General features: G+C 56.2%; 1 protein-coding gene across 17 annotated transcripts in view; it reads left to right on the forward strand.

Annotated features, from left to right (window-relative positions):
- Camk2b (calcium/calmodulin dependent protein kinase II beta) overlaps positions 1–16,555 on the forward strand; it is a 94,600-nt gene that overhangs the window by 65,530 nt on the left and 12,515 nt on the right. For 4 of the 17 annotated variants that reach the window (XM_078039810.1, XM_078039814.1, XM_078039812.1 and 1 more), the window contains 11 exons: positions 3,465–3,537; positions 6,539–6,641; positions 6,716–6,799; positions 7,311–7,405; positions 7,539–7,661; positions 8,085–8,168; positions 9,052–9,094; positions 10,093–10,167; positions 14,676–14,716; positions 14,846–14,917; positions 16,471–16,515. In XM_078039810.1, the coding sequence (XP_077895936.1) occupies positions 3,465–3,537; positions 6,539–6,641; positions 6,716–6,799; positions 7,311–7,405; positions 7,539–7,661; positions 8,085–8,168; positions 9,052–9,094; positions 10,093–10,167; positions 14,676–14,716; positions 14,846–14,917; positions 16,471–16,515 (838 nt within the window). The remainder of the gene's footprint in view (positions 1–3,464; positions 3,538–6,538; positions 6,642–6,715; positions 6,800–7,310; positions 7,406–7,538; positions 7,662–8,084; positions 8,169–9,051; positions 9,095–10,092; positions 10,168–14,675; positions 14,717–14,845; positions 14,918–16,470; positions 16,516–16,555) is intronic. The other 13 variants (XM_005319238.5, XM_013355981.4, XM_078039811.1 and 10 more) reach the window with 7 other exon arrangements.

The following is a 16,555-nucleotide window of genomic DNA, read 5'->3' on the forward strand; positions in this document are numbered from 1 at the left end:
GAAGTGTCACTTGGCCCACTGACCCTACTGGAAGCTCTCTGACCAAGGAAGGAGGGGCCCATCCTGTGTCTTTGACCAGCACAGGGGTGCTGCCTGTGGGAATGTCTTGGACCTGCTGCACTGTGAGGGGTGCTTTTCTTAGGGTGGCTGGTTGCTGCAGTCCGGCTGCAGCTAAATAACCCGGGGGGGTGATGAGCAACTTGTGTACATTGATACAGCAGGAGTGGGAGCCCTTTATTGTAGGACCGGAGGGGTATATATACATTCCACACAGCTTATCTTAATTAACATAAACTAGATACAGCAGTCAACCAATAAGGAATCTCCACACTTAATGGCTCGCTGGCGTTACTTCACAAACCACTCCCTCTGCAAAATGCCAGGCGCCATCTTGACTTGTTTACAGACTCTAACAGCTGGTGGAGGAGGAGCAGCAGCTAGAGGGTGGTCATAGGCAGCCTCTTGCCCTTTGGTGTGGAGGGCCATGGCAGTAATCTCTTGCCTAACTTTCCTCACAGAGATAAGCAGTTTCCAAATGCTCTTCCCCAGAAGGCAGGTCAGGAATCCCCTTCCATAGTGTCCTCACAATGCCATCTCTGGCCCCAACCAGCTTGTGCATAAAGCCAAGGAAAGTCAACAGCCTATCCTGGTACAGCTGCTGGGACAGCTACCACTATCTGTCCTCTTGGGTCCCTGCACTCTTACCTGCCACACCCAGGACAGTGGGAGGAGGCCAGAGCACACTCAAAACTTCTGTACCCAGTGTGCCATTCAAGGGCTTACCCCTGGGCCCTTGGGCTCCTGGTGTGGGGGTGGGATAGAGGAGCATGGATTCTGTACATGGATTCTATACGCTGGGCTTCCTTGTGGACCCTAGACAGCCCTTCCCTTGGGGTCAGCCCTCACTAGAGCAATGAAGCTAGACAATGATCCCAGAGATGGCCAATTGTGGCATGGCTTCTGGGGACCAGATTGACGGATGCATAATGTCAGCTGGAGAGACGATGACTCCTGTCCCAGGAAGGGTCAGCCATTTGTGGGCTGCTTTGGTCCAGGTCAAGTGATACACTGTTCCTTAAGAGTGTATCTCAACTCAGGGAGAGCTGAGGGTGGTCACTTCCTGCCTTCCAGGTTCTGTCCACCCTGCTTTGCCACAGAGATATGCATTTTACAAGAAAAAAAGGCTACAGGGTCTCTCCAGGTGGTGGAGTTATGGATGGTTAAATTTTTTTTCTTGTCTATTTTAAAACTCTTCTTTATTGAAAATGTATTGCATTTCTAATGAAGAAAAAAAGGAATATTTTTTAAAGTAGCTTTGTGGCTTGTCTCTATACCAGCAGGCAGCCTTCCCCTTCGCAACAAGTCCCTTTGGGAAGGTGTGAGCATTCCGACTTGTCTTGGCCACTCAGGCCTCCCCACAGAGCCAGGCAAGCAAAGGCCGTAGGCCAGATCAGGGAGAGGACAAGTTGGGACAGGCAGGCCTGTGGCCCTTCCTATTGCCCGCAGATCCTGAGAGGCTAAGCTCACTAGCTTCTTTCTAGGGCTTCTTCAGGAAGGACTTTATATTTTACAAAACAGCCTGGAAGTGGCCTGTCCCTCAGAGTGGAGAGAGATGAGGTTTTTCTTTATATTCTACTTAGAAGCAGAAAGTGGAACGAAATCCCCTCCAGCTGCTCTGTCATGCCGAGTGGAAAATGTCTCAGAACTTGGCTGCATGCTGGTAAACGGACCCAAGTATCCCCACTGACCCTCCAAATGCCTGCTGGGGCAAGAGCGGCCCCGGGTTGGGCCACATGCTCTGAGGGACCCATAGATACCAGGCAAGGTAGTGGGCATCATCTGGCCATATGGAGCCTTCCACACACATAACAGACTCTGAGGCCCTACTGCGCAGTACCTGGACTGATCATGCCATGGCCACTGCCCTAGGGTCTGGTGTTCTCATGCCCACCCCCTGGCACCCTCTCACTAATGGTGCCACCCATAGCCTAGCTCGCCTCTCACATCATCTTCACCTGCCCTCACCCTGTGCCCCACCTTCTTTGACGCTCCTTCCCCTGTATCGTCGTCTTCCAGCCCCGGCCCCCTCCACCCCTACAGACCCTTCTGCTCCCTGTATACTGTTGTTGTCCCTGTGGGACCTGTCATCCTCTAGCCTGGAGAGCTGTTGAGGGCTTCACAGTGCCAACCCCCTTCCAAATGACCTAAACACCAGAGTGGAGGCCAGGGGGTAGAGGGCTCACTGTGTGCTGCCCTCACCACACCAGGTGGCCTGTCCTTCCAGAGCACTAGCCACTCTGCTGGTTGCGCTGGGGCCCTCAGCCTCTGCTCACTGGACCTCTACACTTAGTCTCTCTCACAGACACACAGCGCCCCCTGGTGACTCTGGAGGACCTGACCTGAGGCAGAAAGTCTGCCGCCTGAATCGTAGCCTTCTTGCTGCAGGCCAGGAGAACTGTTCAGGACAAGTGGCCTCAGATAGGTTTTAGGAGGGGAGAGGCTGGAACTTTCTGGGTGCTTGAACTGTTCTGGTCCCAGGAACCTTCTTCACACTGAAGAATTGGGGAAAGAAGAGCCCTGTGACCCTCGCCAGGCCCCACCCTGCCTGCTCTGATGGTAGAGCTCCTCACCTCTCCCCAGGGGACCCCTAGTCAAGGATACTGGGTGTTTGGAGGCCCCCAAATCTGGCCCAGAAGAGGTGGGACTCTTCCACCATACACCCCTCGTTTCTTCTCACAAACTGCCTCTTTGAGGTTGGAGGCTCCAGTGGAGTATGCTCAGTGACCAGACTGAGGAGGGTTGGGCAGCCTGAGTCTATGGGGCGGGGTGCAAGGACCCTGGCAGTTATTTTGGAGACTGAGTTATCGGGGAGGGAGAGGGCACAAGGGAGCTCTCTGGAGACTTTCCTCCTGGGCTTGCCCTGCTGGTTTGACCAGCTCCCGTGCCTATAGGGCAGCCTCTCAGCAACCTCAGCCTCCTTCTTTTACTTTCCTGAGCCTGTGTTCTGCACTGAGGAGGAGGAGGAGGAGAAGGCACTGCTGGGAATCAGCCTCCTGGTTGGCTCTTGGTGTTTCTGCCTCAGGCTACTATTTGCCTAGGTTCAGGCTTCGGGTCAGCTTGGTCAACACGAACTTTGGGAAAGTATATTGGGAACGGGAATGTTTGCCCTGAAAGTCACCTCTGTGCACCTGGCCCTGCCTCCTAGGCAGACCTTGGCCCAAAGAGGAAGGCAGGGCGAGGGTCAGGGTATCTGACTCTGGTAGTGGGGAAGGAACCCCAGAGGCCCCTTCTGGCTAGCATCTCCTCTCCACTTGGTTTCCTACATCTGCCTCACTCCCCGCAGGCTGGGAGCTGCACTCCAGTACCACCCAGCACTGCCATTCTCCCTGTGCCTCCTCTCCCTGCTTCCCTCCCCAGTCTATCCCCAGGGCCACTTGCACTGACCCACCTGCTCTTTGCCACAGTCACTGCATCCAGCAGATCCTGGAGGCCGTTCTCCATTGTCACCAAATGGGGGTTGTCCACAGAGACCTCAAGGTGAGTTCCTATCTCACTCTGTGTCAGGTGTGTATGATCCACACCTGCATGCTGTGTAAAAGGTATGAGGGGCTGGGCAGTGTGGAGTGAGGGGGATGCGGGGTGTGGGCAGGCATGTCTGCATACCGTGTATTTGTGTGAAGGAGTGTGTGTATGTGTGCTTGTTCATGGAGGTGTGCGCACATGCCTGTGTGTAGAAGTATGTGATATGCATGTACATATAGGTTTGTGCATGTTTGTGGGCACACAGGTGAGAGTGTGCTTGCGTGTGCATGCATTGAGGGCTGTGCATGTTTATTTGTGTGTGTGTACATGTGTCCACTTGGATGTGTGTATTGTATGTGTACATGGAGGCATGTGTACACACCTGTCACACGTTTATGTGTGTGCATATAGTGTGTGCATGCATATAAATGTACGAGTGTATGTGTGTGCATGTGTGAGTGTATTCATGTGATTATGTGTGTGTGCACAAGTGGTCACGTATATGCATGTGTGTGAATGTACACCGTATGTGCTGTGTGCATGTGTGTACACGTGTGAGATGTGCCTGCACACATCTGGCTCGATGCCTTCAGGGATGGAAGGGGCAGCCTTTAGGAATACGCCTAGCAACAAATGTATACACTTTCTGGTTTTCCACCAAGATGCAGCTTTGGCAGGTGGGGACACAGGGGACAGAAGGCTGATGCTGCTGGGGGCAGGGTGGTGAAAGCCAGTCTCACCTGGCCCTGCCAGTTCCTCTCAGCTCTCACTCCAACTCTCTGCTTCCCAGAGCTGAGCTGTGGGCTTCAGGCTCTGTTCAAAAGAAGATTTCTCACCCCCAGGACACGGGGTGGCTGTGGCATCCCAGAAGCCACCGGCACTTCTCCCTCCTCCCTCTTTTTCCTTCCCTCCTTTTCCAAATCTTGGTTCAACCCGTTGTTACTTTCTGAAGGTAGTATGGACCCCTGAGCCCGGCCCCGGTGTATTTAAGACCAGCTGTCCCATGGCTGTTGGTGCTGAGTAGGGGTCACATCTTCCCTAGGCTGAATGAGAGGTCATACCTTCCTTAGACTGTGGCTATGGGAGGCTGGTCTTCACAGTTGCTCTGAGGAGGGTGTCACAGGAGGACCAGACCTGGGATTCCCTCCTTGTCCCTTCACATGTCTTGGCTTCTCCATCCATGGTCTTAACTGAACTGCCCTCACTCAGGGTCCCTAGGAGGATAGGGCCCAGATTCTCCCCATGTGTTAGTGCCAGCACCCAGAGGAGGTAACACTTTGTTCCCAGGCCCTGTGATTTATCTAGTTAACTCTGAGATCAAGGCATAGAAGTGCAGGTGGGTGCTCCCTCACCTCTTAATTTGGGAAACAAATAGAATTCTTGCTGTGGCCTCCACCTCTTGTCGTGGTGGAAGAACAACCCTTTTTCTTGGGGAGAAATCCTACTGTCTTGACTGAGATGGCCCCCAAATGGCACCATGGTGGGTTTGCTCCCATCCCATGAGAGTTGGTGGTGACAGAGAGCAGAAGGCTGTCGGTGCCATCTTGAGCTGTAAAGGAACCAGAGTGGAGTCCAGAGGTGGAGGAGTGGCTATGCAGCCCATCTGGGCCATCCCTGCCCCCTCTTCTTTCAGATTCTCCATGTGGAAGTATGGTTTGGGGCCCCTGCCCTGCTTAGGTTGGCAAAATCAAGATGGGCAGTGGTGTCTGGTAGGCAACCAGTGGGTAGGGCCCTGTGTGCTCCCTCCTGTTACCAGAGAGATATGGAGTTCCATCTGGGGTCAGACTCCCCCCAAGAGGGCATGAGGCCTCATCCCTAGCTGCTATGCAGCCCATAGTTGAAACCTCAGGAAGCTCTGGTCTGGAGCACAAATATTTTCACACAGGACTGGTACATTTCATTGATTGCAAAGGCCACTTTTTCACATATGAAAATCTCTGAGGTTGACAGCCAGTGTTAAAAGTAGGCCGCGAGGCAGTGTGTTGTCTTTGGGGTGGATAATTAGCAGCAGTGTAACCTATGCAGGCTGCGCAATTTCAGGATGGAGGGAGACTGCAGAGCTGCCAGGGGACCTGAGGACCCAGCAGGCCTCGGTGGTCAAGGATCATAATGGACAGGCTTTGAGCACCACCAATAGCCAGAACCCTGCTGGAATTGGAAGCTGGACAGGAAGGTCAGGGAATGTTGAAGCCCAGGGACCCCTCAGGCCTTTGGTACCAGGTGTCCACAGAATGAGAGCAGCCTCCTTGGCTGCTTCTTCAAGACAAGGAACAGATGTCTGTTCAGTGTGAGCAAGGGTGCTGCTCCCTGAGAGGGGTCCAAAGAGCCTTTTCCCACCTGTGGGAGTGGACGGGAAGGTGTTGGGGCAGGGGCCTCCTTTCTGCCCTGCTGACCAGAGCCAAGTGGGAATTGGTGGTCAGGCTATGCCTAGCAGGTGGATGTCCTCTGCTGTCCTGGGCACTTTGGCTCTTGAGTGTTTCTTCATGCCATTTGAGGGCCACTGTCCAAGTAGGAACTACCTCCTGAGCCTTACAGGACACCTCCCCCTGTGCCCTGCCGCCAGCTGTCAACTTATACACTGGGTCAAAAATGGAGAAGGGAGGGAGGTCCAGTTGAAACCTCTCTGCCACTGGGAGTCCCGGGCCATGGGAGCCTCCAAAGCTCCTGTGTGACCTGCCCCAGAGCTGTAGGGACCATCACAGTTGCTTGTGAGGATGGGCTGGGGATTTTGGTCTGAGAGGCCCTCTCAGACTCCTGCTCTGGGGTGCAGGGGAGCTACACTCTGCCTGAGGGCTAACTTTCTCCTCTGACAGGCTGGGGCTGCTGTCTTTGTCCTCAGGTAGTCAGATTAGAGGGTACAGGACCGGAACTCAGCCATGCCCTGGGAATTCCATGTGTGGGAGGGTCAGACCTGCACCCCTCTCCTGCAAGCTGCTGTCATCTCTCTTTTGTCCCATACCCCTCCTGTGACTCCTTCGGGTATAAACATGGTGATTTCGCGGCCACCTCTCTATAGCCTGAGAACCTGCTCCTGGCCAGCAAGTGCAAGGGGGCTGCAGTGAAGTTGGCGGACTTCGGCCTGGCCATCGAGGTGCAGGGGGACCAGCAGGCATGGTTTGGTGAGTGCACAGGGGGAGGGCAGGAGGTGTTGGAGGCCCCTCACAGCTCCTCATGGCCCCTTCCGCTTCAATAGGTTTTGCTGGCACACCGGGCTACCTGTCCCCTGAGGTCCTTCGGAAGGAGGCATATGGCAAGCCTGTGGACATCTGGGCGTGTGGTGAGACCCGTGTGTGGGGTGGGTGGGTCAGAGGGTGTGTTGGGGTGTTCCAGGGCATTTCTAGGTCGCCATGTCTATTCTGGAACCTGCAGATGGCTGACTTGCTTGCCCTGGACCAGGTTCATGTGTCATACCTGCTTTGGGCTGCCTTGGCAGGGGTCTGATCCACAGACTAGAATTACTAACATGACCCAGGGCCCGTCACCTGTGTCCACCTGCACTCAGCAAAGGTCTGGGCCCAGAGCCAAGTGGACAGCCTGAGTGAAGGGCTCAGGGACACTCAGACCACCTGGTGGGGCTGCTCCTAGGGCAGGTGTTTCCTCTTGCAGGTGGTGTTGAAGTAGAGGGGGCTAGCCTGGGCTCCATGGTGAAGTATGGTGGGCATAGGGCTGGGAATAGGATTTATATATGCCATTCTTCCCATGTGCCTGGTGCCTGTTGGGGTGGGGTAAAAGAATGCTGAGGACCCCAGTGCCCTCCCAGGGCTGTGCTGCTCATGTCCCCACCATAGGAGTGATCCTGTATATCCTGCTGGTGGGCTACCCACCTTTCTGGGATGAGGACCAGCATAAGCTGTACCAGCAGATCAAGGCTGGGGCCTATGACGTGAGTGTGCACCAGGGGGTGGGGGTGGAGCCTCCTGTGGCCACACCCTCTATCTTGCCCTCCTCAACTCTGTCCCTGCATGGGGGGAGGGGGTTTCAGCCTTGGCCTGTGCATTATTTCTTTGCTTCTGCAGTTCCCATCCCCTGAGTGGGACACTGTCACTCCTGAAGCCAAAAACCTCATCAACCAGATGTTGACAATTAACCCTGCCAAGCGCATCACAGCCCATGAAGCCCTGAAGCATCCATGGGTCTGCGTAAGTCGTCCTTGGTGCCCGCTTGTGGAATGGATCTCCTGGGGGAGGTCTCAAGGGCCCCAGGAGGGCACTGGGGTTCTGTCCCTGTGCTGACAGTTCCCTGGATATTCCTCATGGCCTCTGGCTTGGGACATGCTGATGGTTTTCGAGGACAGGGCTTGGATGGCATTGAGCTTCCTCTTGACTTCAGTACTGTCTATGAGAGTCAAGGCTTGAAGTCACAGGTGGGAGGATACAGCAGGTGGGGACAGTTGATCTCTTGATGCAGTGGTGGCTGGTACCTCTCAGCACCTAGGAGCCCTGGGATGCCATAAGCCCTGCTGCCCTGGGCCTTTCCCCTGACACTCTGGGGTCTGCCCCACCGGGACAAGGCCGATGCCTCTGGTGCTTCTTGCCACTCTGTGATCACCCCTCTCCCTGCAGCAACGTTCCACAGTGGCCTCCATGATGCACAGACAGGAGACCGTGGAGTGTTTGAAGAAGTTCAATGCCAGGAGGAAGCTCAAGGTGAGGCACTACCATTTAGCCCACAGAACCATCACACGTCCCTGTGTTCCCACGGGCCCTTGCTGGGGGTGATATCGGCAGATCCAGCCAAAGGACGAAGCAGGGTCACAGCTGCCCCCAAGACGGTGCTTGTTGGCAAGTCCCAGACCAAATGAATCTGGGCCCTGGGAACAGCCCAAAGCCCCCTGAGGCCATGAGTATGGGCTTGGCCCCAGACACAGAGCTGGCCCCTTCTAGTCGACCCTGCTGCCTTGAGCAGTCCTGGAGGGGTGTCCTGAGGACCTTCTGCAGGTTCCACACCTGGGAAGAACATGCCTTGGTCCCGAGAAGGTTTGGTAAGGAGGAGATCAGATCTGAATGCTGGTCTTGGTGGACAGGGCCATGGGAGTGAAGGTGGGCCATGGGAGTGGAAGGTGGTCCCTGGAAGGTGACCAGAAGATCCTGATGATGGTTTGTCTGGTCAGGCCAGCCATCTCCCCAGGTCCTCAGTGCTGAGGGCAAGGCCAGGCCTGGACCTGGGGAATGTCGTTTAACTATAATTCTCCTAAAAGCCTAAGTCGGTCACTACCACCCCGGGCCTGTGAGGAAAGAAGGGGTGGAGGAAGACCCAGAGGGCTGCCCTGGTGACAGTGATTCTGGCAACCCCTGAGTCTTAGGAGGGTCTTGAGGCGCCTAGAAGCCTAGTCGGTCGACGGGATTGGGTTCCCAGGTATGTTTTGATTTGGATACAGATGATCTCTTTCAGAGGTACTGGTAGGTTCTTGAAACTCTTGCCTCTCTGGAAGGCTGAGCCTGCAGGCAGGTGGGCAGGGCTCTTCTGACCAGAAGCCAGCAGGTGACACTAACAGAGTGGTCCTGGCTCTGTCTGTGTGTCTCTCCCCAGGGGGCCATCCTCACCACCATGCTGGCCACAAGGAATTTCTCAGGTGAGACATTCTTCTCCAGGGAGGACATGATGCTGCCCTTGACCTGCAGGTTGTAGCAGGAAGCCCCTCCTTGTTCACCAGCACCTCCACCCATCTCCAACAAGCTGGTTGGTGCCCAGCCTCTGCCCTCAGTTCGGGGACCCCTATTGTCCAGCAGGCCTCCTGGGCTCATTCTTTGGGCAGCTGCCCAGAGTCTGCCATCTCCTGCCCTGTCTCCTTCGTATTGGGTCTGTGTCCCTCACCTGACACCCTAGTGTCTGTGCTGCCCACTACCCAGCCCGCCACGTGTGTCTGTCCAGGCGTCTGTAGGGCAGCTCTGTGGCCTCTTTGTTTTCAGTGCTCTGAGCACCATGTTGTGTGCGGGGTGTGGCAGAAGTGGGGGTGGGTAAGCGTGAAGTCAGCGTGTAGAGGGACCTGCCTTCTGGAAGAACTGGCGCCGCCTGCCCTGGTTGTTCAGGGTGGGTGGTGGGGAAATGAAATCTCAAGGGTCTATTAGAGACCCCCCAAGGCCCAGGGTGCCGCAGGCTACCCCCAGGGAGTGGTGTTGGCCTCAGCGCCCGGACAGCTGTGCCTTTGGCTTCTCCGTCGTCTGACACTGCGTGTGCGAGCGCCTGTGGTTGTCTCTCGTTGTCCGTTCACATCTGGCACCCTCCCCCTTCCTGTTACTTTGCTGTGATGCTGTACTGCCGGGAATGGGCACACATGGTCACACCAACACTAATGGGACTGTCCTGTCTGCTGTGAGCCCGGCACACGCTGCCGGGCATGAGAAGCCCCACTGGGGTGTTCTAAGGAGAAAGGAGGCAAATGCTTTTCAGTGTCAATCGGCCCAATCTTGTTTTCACTCTCCTGAGAAAGGGATTCTGGAGCCATCTGCTGCCTAAACTTTAACTCTAATCTTCTTCTGCTTCCTTTGTCTCTTCTCTTCCCTCACCTCGCCCCCCACCCCGTCTGTGTTCACCCCCCTCCCCCCCTCGTCTCTAACCTGGTGCTAACAGTGGGCAGACAGACCACCGCTCCGGCCACAATGTCCACCGCGGCCTCCGGCACCACCATGGGGCTGGTGGAACAAGGTAGATGTGTCTTGCCCAGCGTCCACCCGCTCCTGCCCGTCCTTCCTGTTGGCATGCAGCCCCCCCGCTGCACGCAGCCGCTGGCCAGGTTCCCAGAGCCGCCCCAGAGGCTGGCAGGGCCCCCGGGAGCCCCTGCTCCCGCTGTGGTCACATCCCAGGAGGGTCCACCCAAGGGCAGTCCTCACTCGTCTCCTCACCTATAAGAGGAGGGACTGGCTAGGTGACCCCTGGCCATGCTAAACCCAGGTACATTTGGCCAAGACCCCTAATCCTGGTGCCTGGGGTCTGGAGACCCCATTCAGAATGACCGTGACCTCATGGGGAGCCACTGAGCTTGCTGCTGGAGGTCTGAGTCCTGGAAGGGGAGCCCTGGGAGCAGGGCTGTGGAGGCAGGGATGCTGACTCGAGGGAGCGATGGGCCCGTGGTCAGTCCTTCTCTCAAAGCAGGTGGAGCTGGTGGTCTGTACTGCGGAGTTCCCACATGCAGGGATGGATGGGATGGCTTCAGTGCCCTGAAGAGACTCTGAAGGCCTCCTATTGGGTTCTTTTTAGAGATACTTCTCATCTAGTCCCATATCTGTGAGGGAGGAGGCAGCTCTGCTGACCTTCTTCTCAGGGAGGTACAGGTGGATCCTCCTGCCAGGAGCTGGGACATGGACCCCCTGAGGATTAGGTGACCCTGGTACCTCCTCAGAGGCTCCATAGCTGCTATCCAAGCTGAGAGCTAACACATGTTAAGGGTGGCTGCTAAGCACACAGGGTCACCCTGGGTTCTCCCCAAACCAAGCTATAGCTTTCTCCCATAAGAACCTCCAGCAACAGCTGGGAGTAAAGGGATTGCCTTCTCAAGGCCCGGCTCTTCCTGCACGCCCACTTGGCTCTACCTGGTGACCCTCCAGAGCCACAGTGAGGCTATCATTGCCAGAGGGCTCTCCTTATAGAGGAGGCTCAGGCTGTCCTAAAAGGAGTCTGTTCTCCCCATGAGGGCCGAGTGAACAGTCCCAAGTCTCCATTTTATGGCCTTCTAGAAGAATGTATGGGAGGGAGGAATGGGGTTAGGAAAAGATGAAGCTAGTGGCTCCTGGAGAGGCCTGCTGCCCAGGGTACAGCGGCATGAGACAGGCCCCTTTGAGTGACACTCTTCCCAGGACTCCTGCTGCAATGCCCGCCTGCCTGCAAGTGAGCAAGGGCGACGGTGCATGAGGCCGCCTGCATGTGCGGTTCCGCCCTGGGCTCCAAGGGCCACTCTGTCCTGGAGGGTGGTCAGTGCATGTTGATGGAGCCCAGCATGGCTGTTCAGGGTTCCCAGCTAGGGGATGAGGCAAAGGTGGGGCTGCGGGTCCCACCTGCCTGATTAGGTTGGTTCAGCTGTATTCCAGTGATATGCATCAGGAGTCTTTCTTCTCCGTGTTTCTGTCAGACGTCCCAGTGTGGCAGAGCACCTCAGCCAGCAGGGAAACCTTTGCTGTAGAGTGTTGTCCTCCAAAATCCCTCCAACATTGAGCAGATGTGAGAGCAAAGAAGACCATAACTATCAGGCTAGCTGTGGGTTGGCTGCAGTTTCTTGGCCTGACCACCCCTGGGAATAGGCAGTATCCTCCCAGGGGTGGAGGGTCACTGGCCTGTGGAGTCCCCAGGTGAGATTTATGGGATCCCATGACTGCTCCATCCACCTTTGGCTCCTGCTGCACCTAAAGGACATAGTTAGTCCAGGGCAGATGTGGATATTGAAGAAAGAAGTGGACCAGGAAACCAATGTCCAGGAACTGCCTACTTAGGAAGGGCCAGGCTGCGCCTCATGCTGCACTCAAGACATGCACAGGGGCTGATGTAAAACAGGGGTTCACAGGGAGGATGTTGAAATGACATAGGTATAAGCTCAGGGCTCAAAGCTTTCTGGGGCTGGGCCAAAGCCATGGCTCATCCAAGTCCTCAGACTTGGCACATCCACCCCAGCCTCAACTCTGTCCTTTTCCTTCCTGTGGATAACTGTTAACATCTCCAGTAGCGCAGCTTGGAAAAGTGGGTTTTGATAGATTTGTGGACCCATATGGAGCCCTCTTATGACCAAGGACAGTCCTGGGGTCTCTACAGGCCTGCAGATGCTTCCTTTCCTGTGAGAATCATTTGGAGACAAGCCAAGGGGGAAGGTAGGAGGATCCCATGTCTGGCCGACTCTCAGATCAGTATTGTCCTGCACTGTTTCAACTCAGAATTCAGCAGGGAATGTGCTGGCTTGGCCAAGGCTGTGTGGCCTGATAGGAGGTAGAGTCAGGCCTACCTTGTGCAAAACACCCATTGAACCTGCTGCATTTAAAAAGTCACATCCCTAGAGGGATGGAGGTCCCTCTCTTGCTGCTCAGCTTGCCATGACAAGTGTCTTTAAGACTCTTGTCTTCCTCTGTATGCCCCAAGGAGGAGCCTGTTCTCCTGCTGTGTCAGCAGCAGGTCACCAGCAGGAAGAGGTCTCCATGCCACAGCCTTAGCAGTGCCAGGCGCAGCTCCATGCCAGGGGCAGATGGGCATTCCATGCTGCCTGCACTGGGTAGATATCTTTGGGGATGAGCTGTGTGTTAGAGATAGGGAAGGAGAGAGGCAGGGTCCACAGACAGGAGTGGGGCTGCCCTGGACCAGGACTAGCCTATCCCTGTGTAATAAGTTTTAAGGGATATACTCTAGCCCCAGTGAGGGGAGGATTTTCACCGTCTGTGCTCTAGGAAAGAAGTTGGAATTTCTGGTCCTGGGAACCCTTGGCAGGGCTGCCCTAGGGTATCAGGGTAGTCCCTGGAGCTCCATGGGGGGTGGGGGGAGGGTACTCAACCTTGCGGGGATGAACGGCAGAGGACAGGATGCAGGAGTCCAGTGTCTGCTTAGCTCCAGGGGAGACCTGCTCTCAAGATCCTGACGTAACCCTGGACTTGGCAGAAGTTTTGTGAGAGTTAACAGATCCACAAGGAGGGAGACCGTGAACTAAAACTGTGCCGCCACAGCAGGCTGGGCCTGCCTTTCAGGGTCTTGAGGTTGTATGCAGCTCCCGGGTGGTTATGACCCTGTGACACCACATGCAGAGCCTGGGAGGGACCAGGCATGGTGATCTGGCTAGAAGGCAGGTGGTCAGCAGGCAACACTGGGGCCCAGGCCTGGTCTCTGAAATGAAACAGGCCACCCAAAGAAGCAAGGGTCAGAACTGCCCTGTGAGATTGTGGGTAGGTAGATGCCAAGGTTCCCAGGCTTCTGACTTAAGAGGGCTGGGTGGCCCAGGAATTTGTATTTCTGCTCATGCAGGGTGCTGCTGTTGCTGCTGCTTCTTGGGGGACACCCTGTTTGAGAATGCTGCAGCCCTAGGTCTCTGTGTGCAGACCCAGGCCTGCCCTGGGCAGTAAGAGTCCCCCCTCTGGATAGCAGCAGAGCCCAGCATCAGGCATGGTCAGCAAGCATCCTGGAACCGGGTGTGTAAGGAGCTGTGCCTCCTCCTTCCTCACTGGACCTGGGGCCAAGGGACCCCACCCCTCCCGTGCCCTTCGTGCTGTGCCCAGCCCTGGCTGCTTCTCTAACCTGCTGTACCGGCCGCACGGCCACTTGGCTGTCCTTGGGGAATGCTGGGCCAGGACGGGCTGGCTTTGCTGCCCCGTGTGAGTGCCTGCCTGAACCAATACAAATCTTGTTTTCTCTTTCTTCCTCTCTTCCTTTCTCACTCCTTCCCTTCCTCACCTTTCCTTTTCTGTAAGGTAAGCTGACTTCCTCCTTTTTTTTCTTTTTTTTTTTTAAGTTCTAAAATGAAAATTCTAACTTTTGCTGTGGAGGGTGTGAATGCTGGGGGTGGAGGACGGGGCAGAGCCAGGTCTACCCTGACCTCTGAGGGGAGTTTTGGGGTCACAGGGTCATCTGCTGGGCCTGGGCATCCGCTGGGGCTTGTGGGCAAAAAGGCTGCTGTTGGCCCCAGTGAGTGCCACTAAGAAATGGCCCACACAAGCAGGGTTGCTGGGACGGTTCAGGAAGACAGCAAGGCCAAGGCATTTGGACACTGGTGGAGAGGTCGGAGTCCCATTGTTAGAAAGAAGGGTGGGGTCTGAGCAGGGCATGTACCTGGGCTGGGATGAACCCCTGATGGGAACATGGTGAACTGTGGGAGTCAAGACCTTCCCTCCTTGCTCAGCTGCCCACGACCCCCAACCTGCTGCCAGCCCCCAAGGGAGGAGTCCACATTCTCCCTCTCTTGAAAGCCAAGGGGCACAGGGCTAGAAGGCGCCTCCGTGCCCTGTTGGAGCCCCAAGGTTGCAGAAGATTCTGGGGAAGGGGCAATCCTGGGGTGAGGGGTCCCTGGGCAGTGTGGCCCAGACCCCTCTGGAGGTTCTGATGCTGCTCAGGGCCTGGCTATGTGCCGAAGCCACAACTGTTTCCAGTCCTGGGCCTCACTCCTGGGGAAAGGGCAGAGATAGGTGGGAGGGTTGGGTCCACAGGGAGACCCGGGTCCATCACTAACAATTCCTTCTTCCTTCCCAATGCAGCAGCCAAGAGTTTACTCAACAAGAAGGCAGATGGAGTCAAGGTGAGGAGCCAGTTTGGCCTTAGCTGTGCCCCTGCCACTGAGGCTGTGGCTTTAGACACCCTGATAAGCATGGGAGGGGAAGTGGGTACCCTTTTCCTCCCTAACAGCTCCTCTCCTCTCTCTCCACAGCCCCAGACAAACAGCACCAAAAACAGTTCGGCCATCACCAGCCCCAAAGGGACCCTCCCTCCTGCTGCCCTGGTACTGAACTCCTCAACCCCTGGCCCCTCCCACACCCACTGTCTGAGAGGCCCTGTGAGGTGGGGTCCCACCCAGCCTGGCTGGTCTCTGACAGCACACACCTACCCCGACCAATCCCACACTTGCTGGGGGCAGTGATGGGGGATTTGGTCTCAAGTGAGAGACCACTGGTCAGGGGCCCCAGGTTCAGACCAGTACAGAGCTGTTCAGGGAAGTCTGGAGATATAGGTACAGAGGAGAGGTCTGTCCTCCCACCTATGCTGCCTTATGAGTCATCCCCCCAAGAATCTGCAGCAAGAGATTGTTCAGGAAGCTGGTGAGGCAGAAGACAAGGGCACTGCCATGGCTCCCCATCCCCCCAGGGACCTCACCCTCAGCTTCTCTGCCACCCTCAACAGGTTGACCCAGCTTAGGGGTGTAGCCTGGAGTGACACACCCTGAGTCCCATGGGGTGGGGGCCATGGTGGTGTAGTGAGATGTCCAGCAGCATCCAGGGTTGTGCTTGCCCCTCCCATCTGTTCCTATCAAAACTAAGGTACCACTGCTGGTCTATGGATGCCTGAAAGGGAGGCTGGGGGCTCCCTGCTGGGGAGGGGTGGGGATGCTGACTCCCCTACTATGTATCACTTTGCTTCTTGAGGTGGTATTGACCATCTCTGGCCTCTTTGCCCTGGGGGGCTCCTGTCCAGGTAAATCTCACAGCTGGCATTCTCAGAGATGTGGAGTTGTGGTCAGAGGGCACCAGCCTCCTGCTGAGGCACCATATGCTTACACTCACTATCCAGGGGCAGTTTGGAGTCTGCTGGGCCATAGGCTCCTAAGTTTGCTAGAAGTATGCTTGGAATCTCCCATGGGCCTCAGGTCAGGCTTCTGGGAGACAGCCCAAGACAGTCCACAGGAAGGCTGCCTTTGCCAAATGGTTCCCTTGAGCTCATGGGGAGTCCTCAGGAGAGGAAAGCTGTCCTGTACAGGCAGTGGGGAACCTGCTCAGAGCAGCTGGGCTGTGGCAAGAGGGTGCCAGGCACCACCTAGGTCCTCCCAGTGGGCCAAGGTGGCTCACACACCCGCCTCACAGCCAGCCCCATTTGGGCCCTGTCCATCCCATGTACCACTCCCACCCCGATGGCATCTTTAAGCCTGTGCCTCCCCCATGCTGGGGCAGAGGGTCCAGGCAGCAAAGGGTGGGGAGAGCTCCTGGAGGCAGAGCCCACATGTACCTGCAGCTTCTCTTGGCCCCCATGAGCTCCATCATCCCTCGGGAGGGCAGGCGCCATCTCCAGCCTGGGAAGATCTGTTGGTTCCATCATGTTGGTCGGACCCCAGCCTGCTCCACTGCCCTGAGGGCCATCGCTGACCACCTGCTGCCTCCATCCCTATTGGGCCATCTCGCTGACCACTTGTCGCCTCCATCCCTGTCCCCTCTGCTCTGCACTCTCTCTGGGTGGACTCTGGCCGCTGTCCACTCCTCCTCTGTCTCCCTGGCTCCCCTGTCCTCTGCTTCCTTCTTTCTCACTCTCCCTCTCTTTCCTTCCTCTGTCTGCCGCCTTCTATAGGAGCCTCAAACCACCGTTATCCATAACCCAGTGGACGGGATTAAGGTACTGCGGCTGCCTCACTCCTCCTCACCCTTTCCTCGGG

Source organism: Ictidomys tridecemlineatus, chromosome 2 (genome assembly GCF_052094955.1).
Source record: "Ictidomys tridecemlineatus isolate mIctTri1 chromosome 2, mIctTri1.hap1, whole genome shotgun sequence".
Lineage (NCBI taxonomy): Eukaryota > Metazoa > Chordata > Mammalia > Rodentia > Sciuridae > Ictidomys > Ictidomys tridecemlineatus.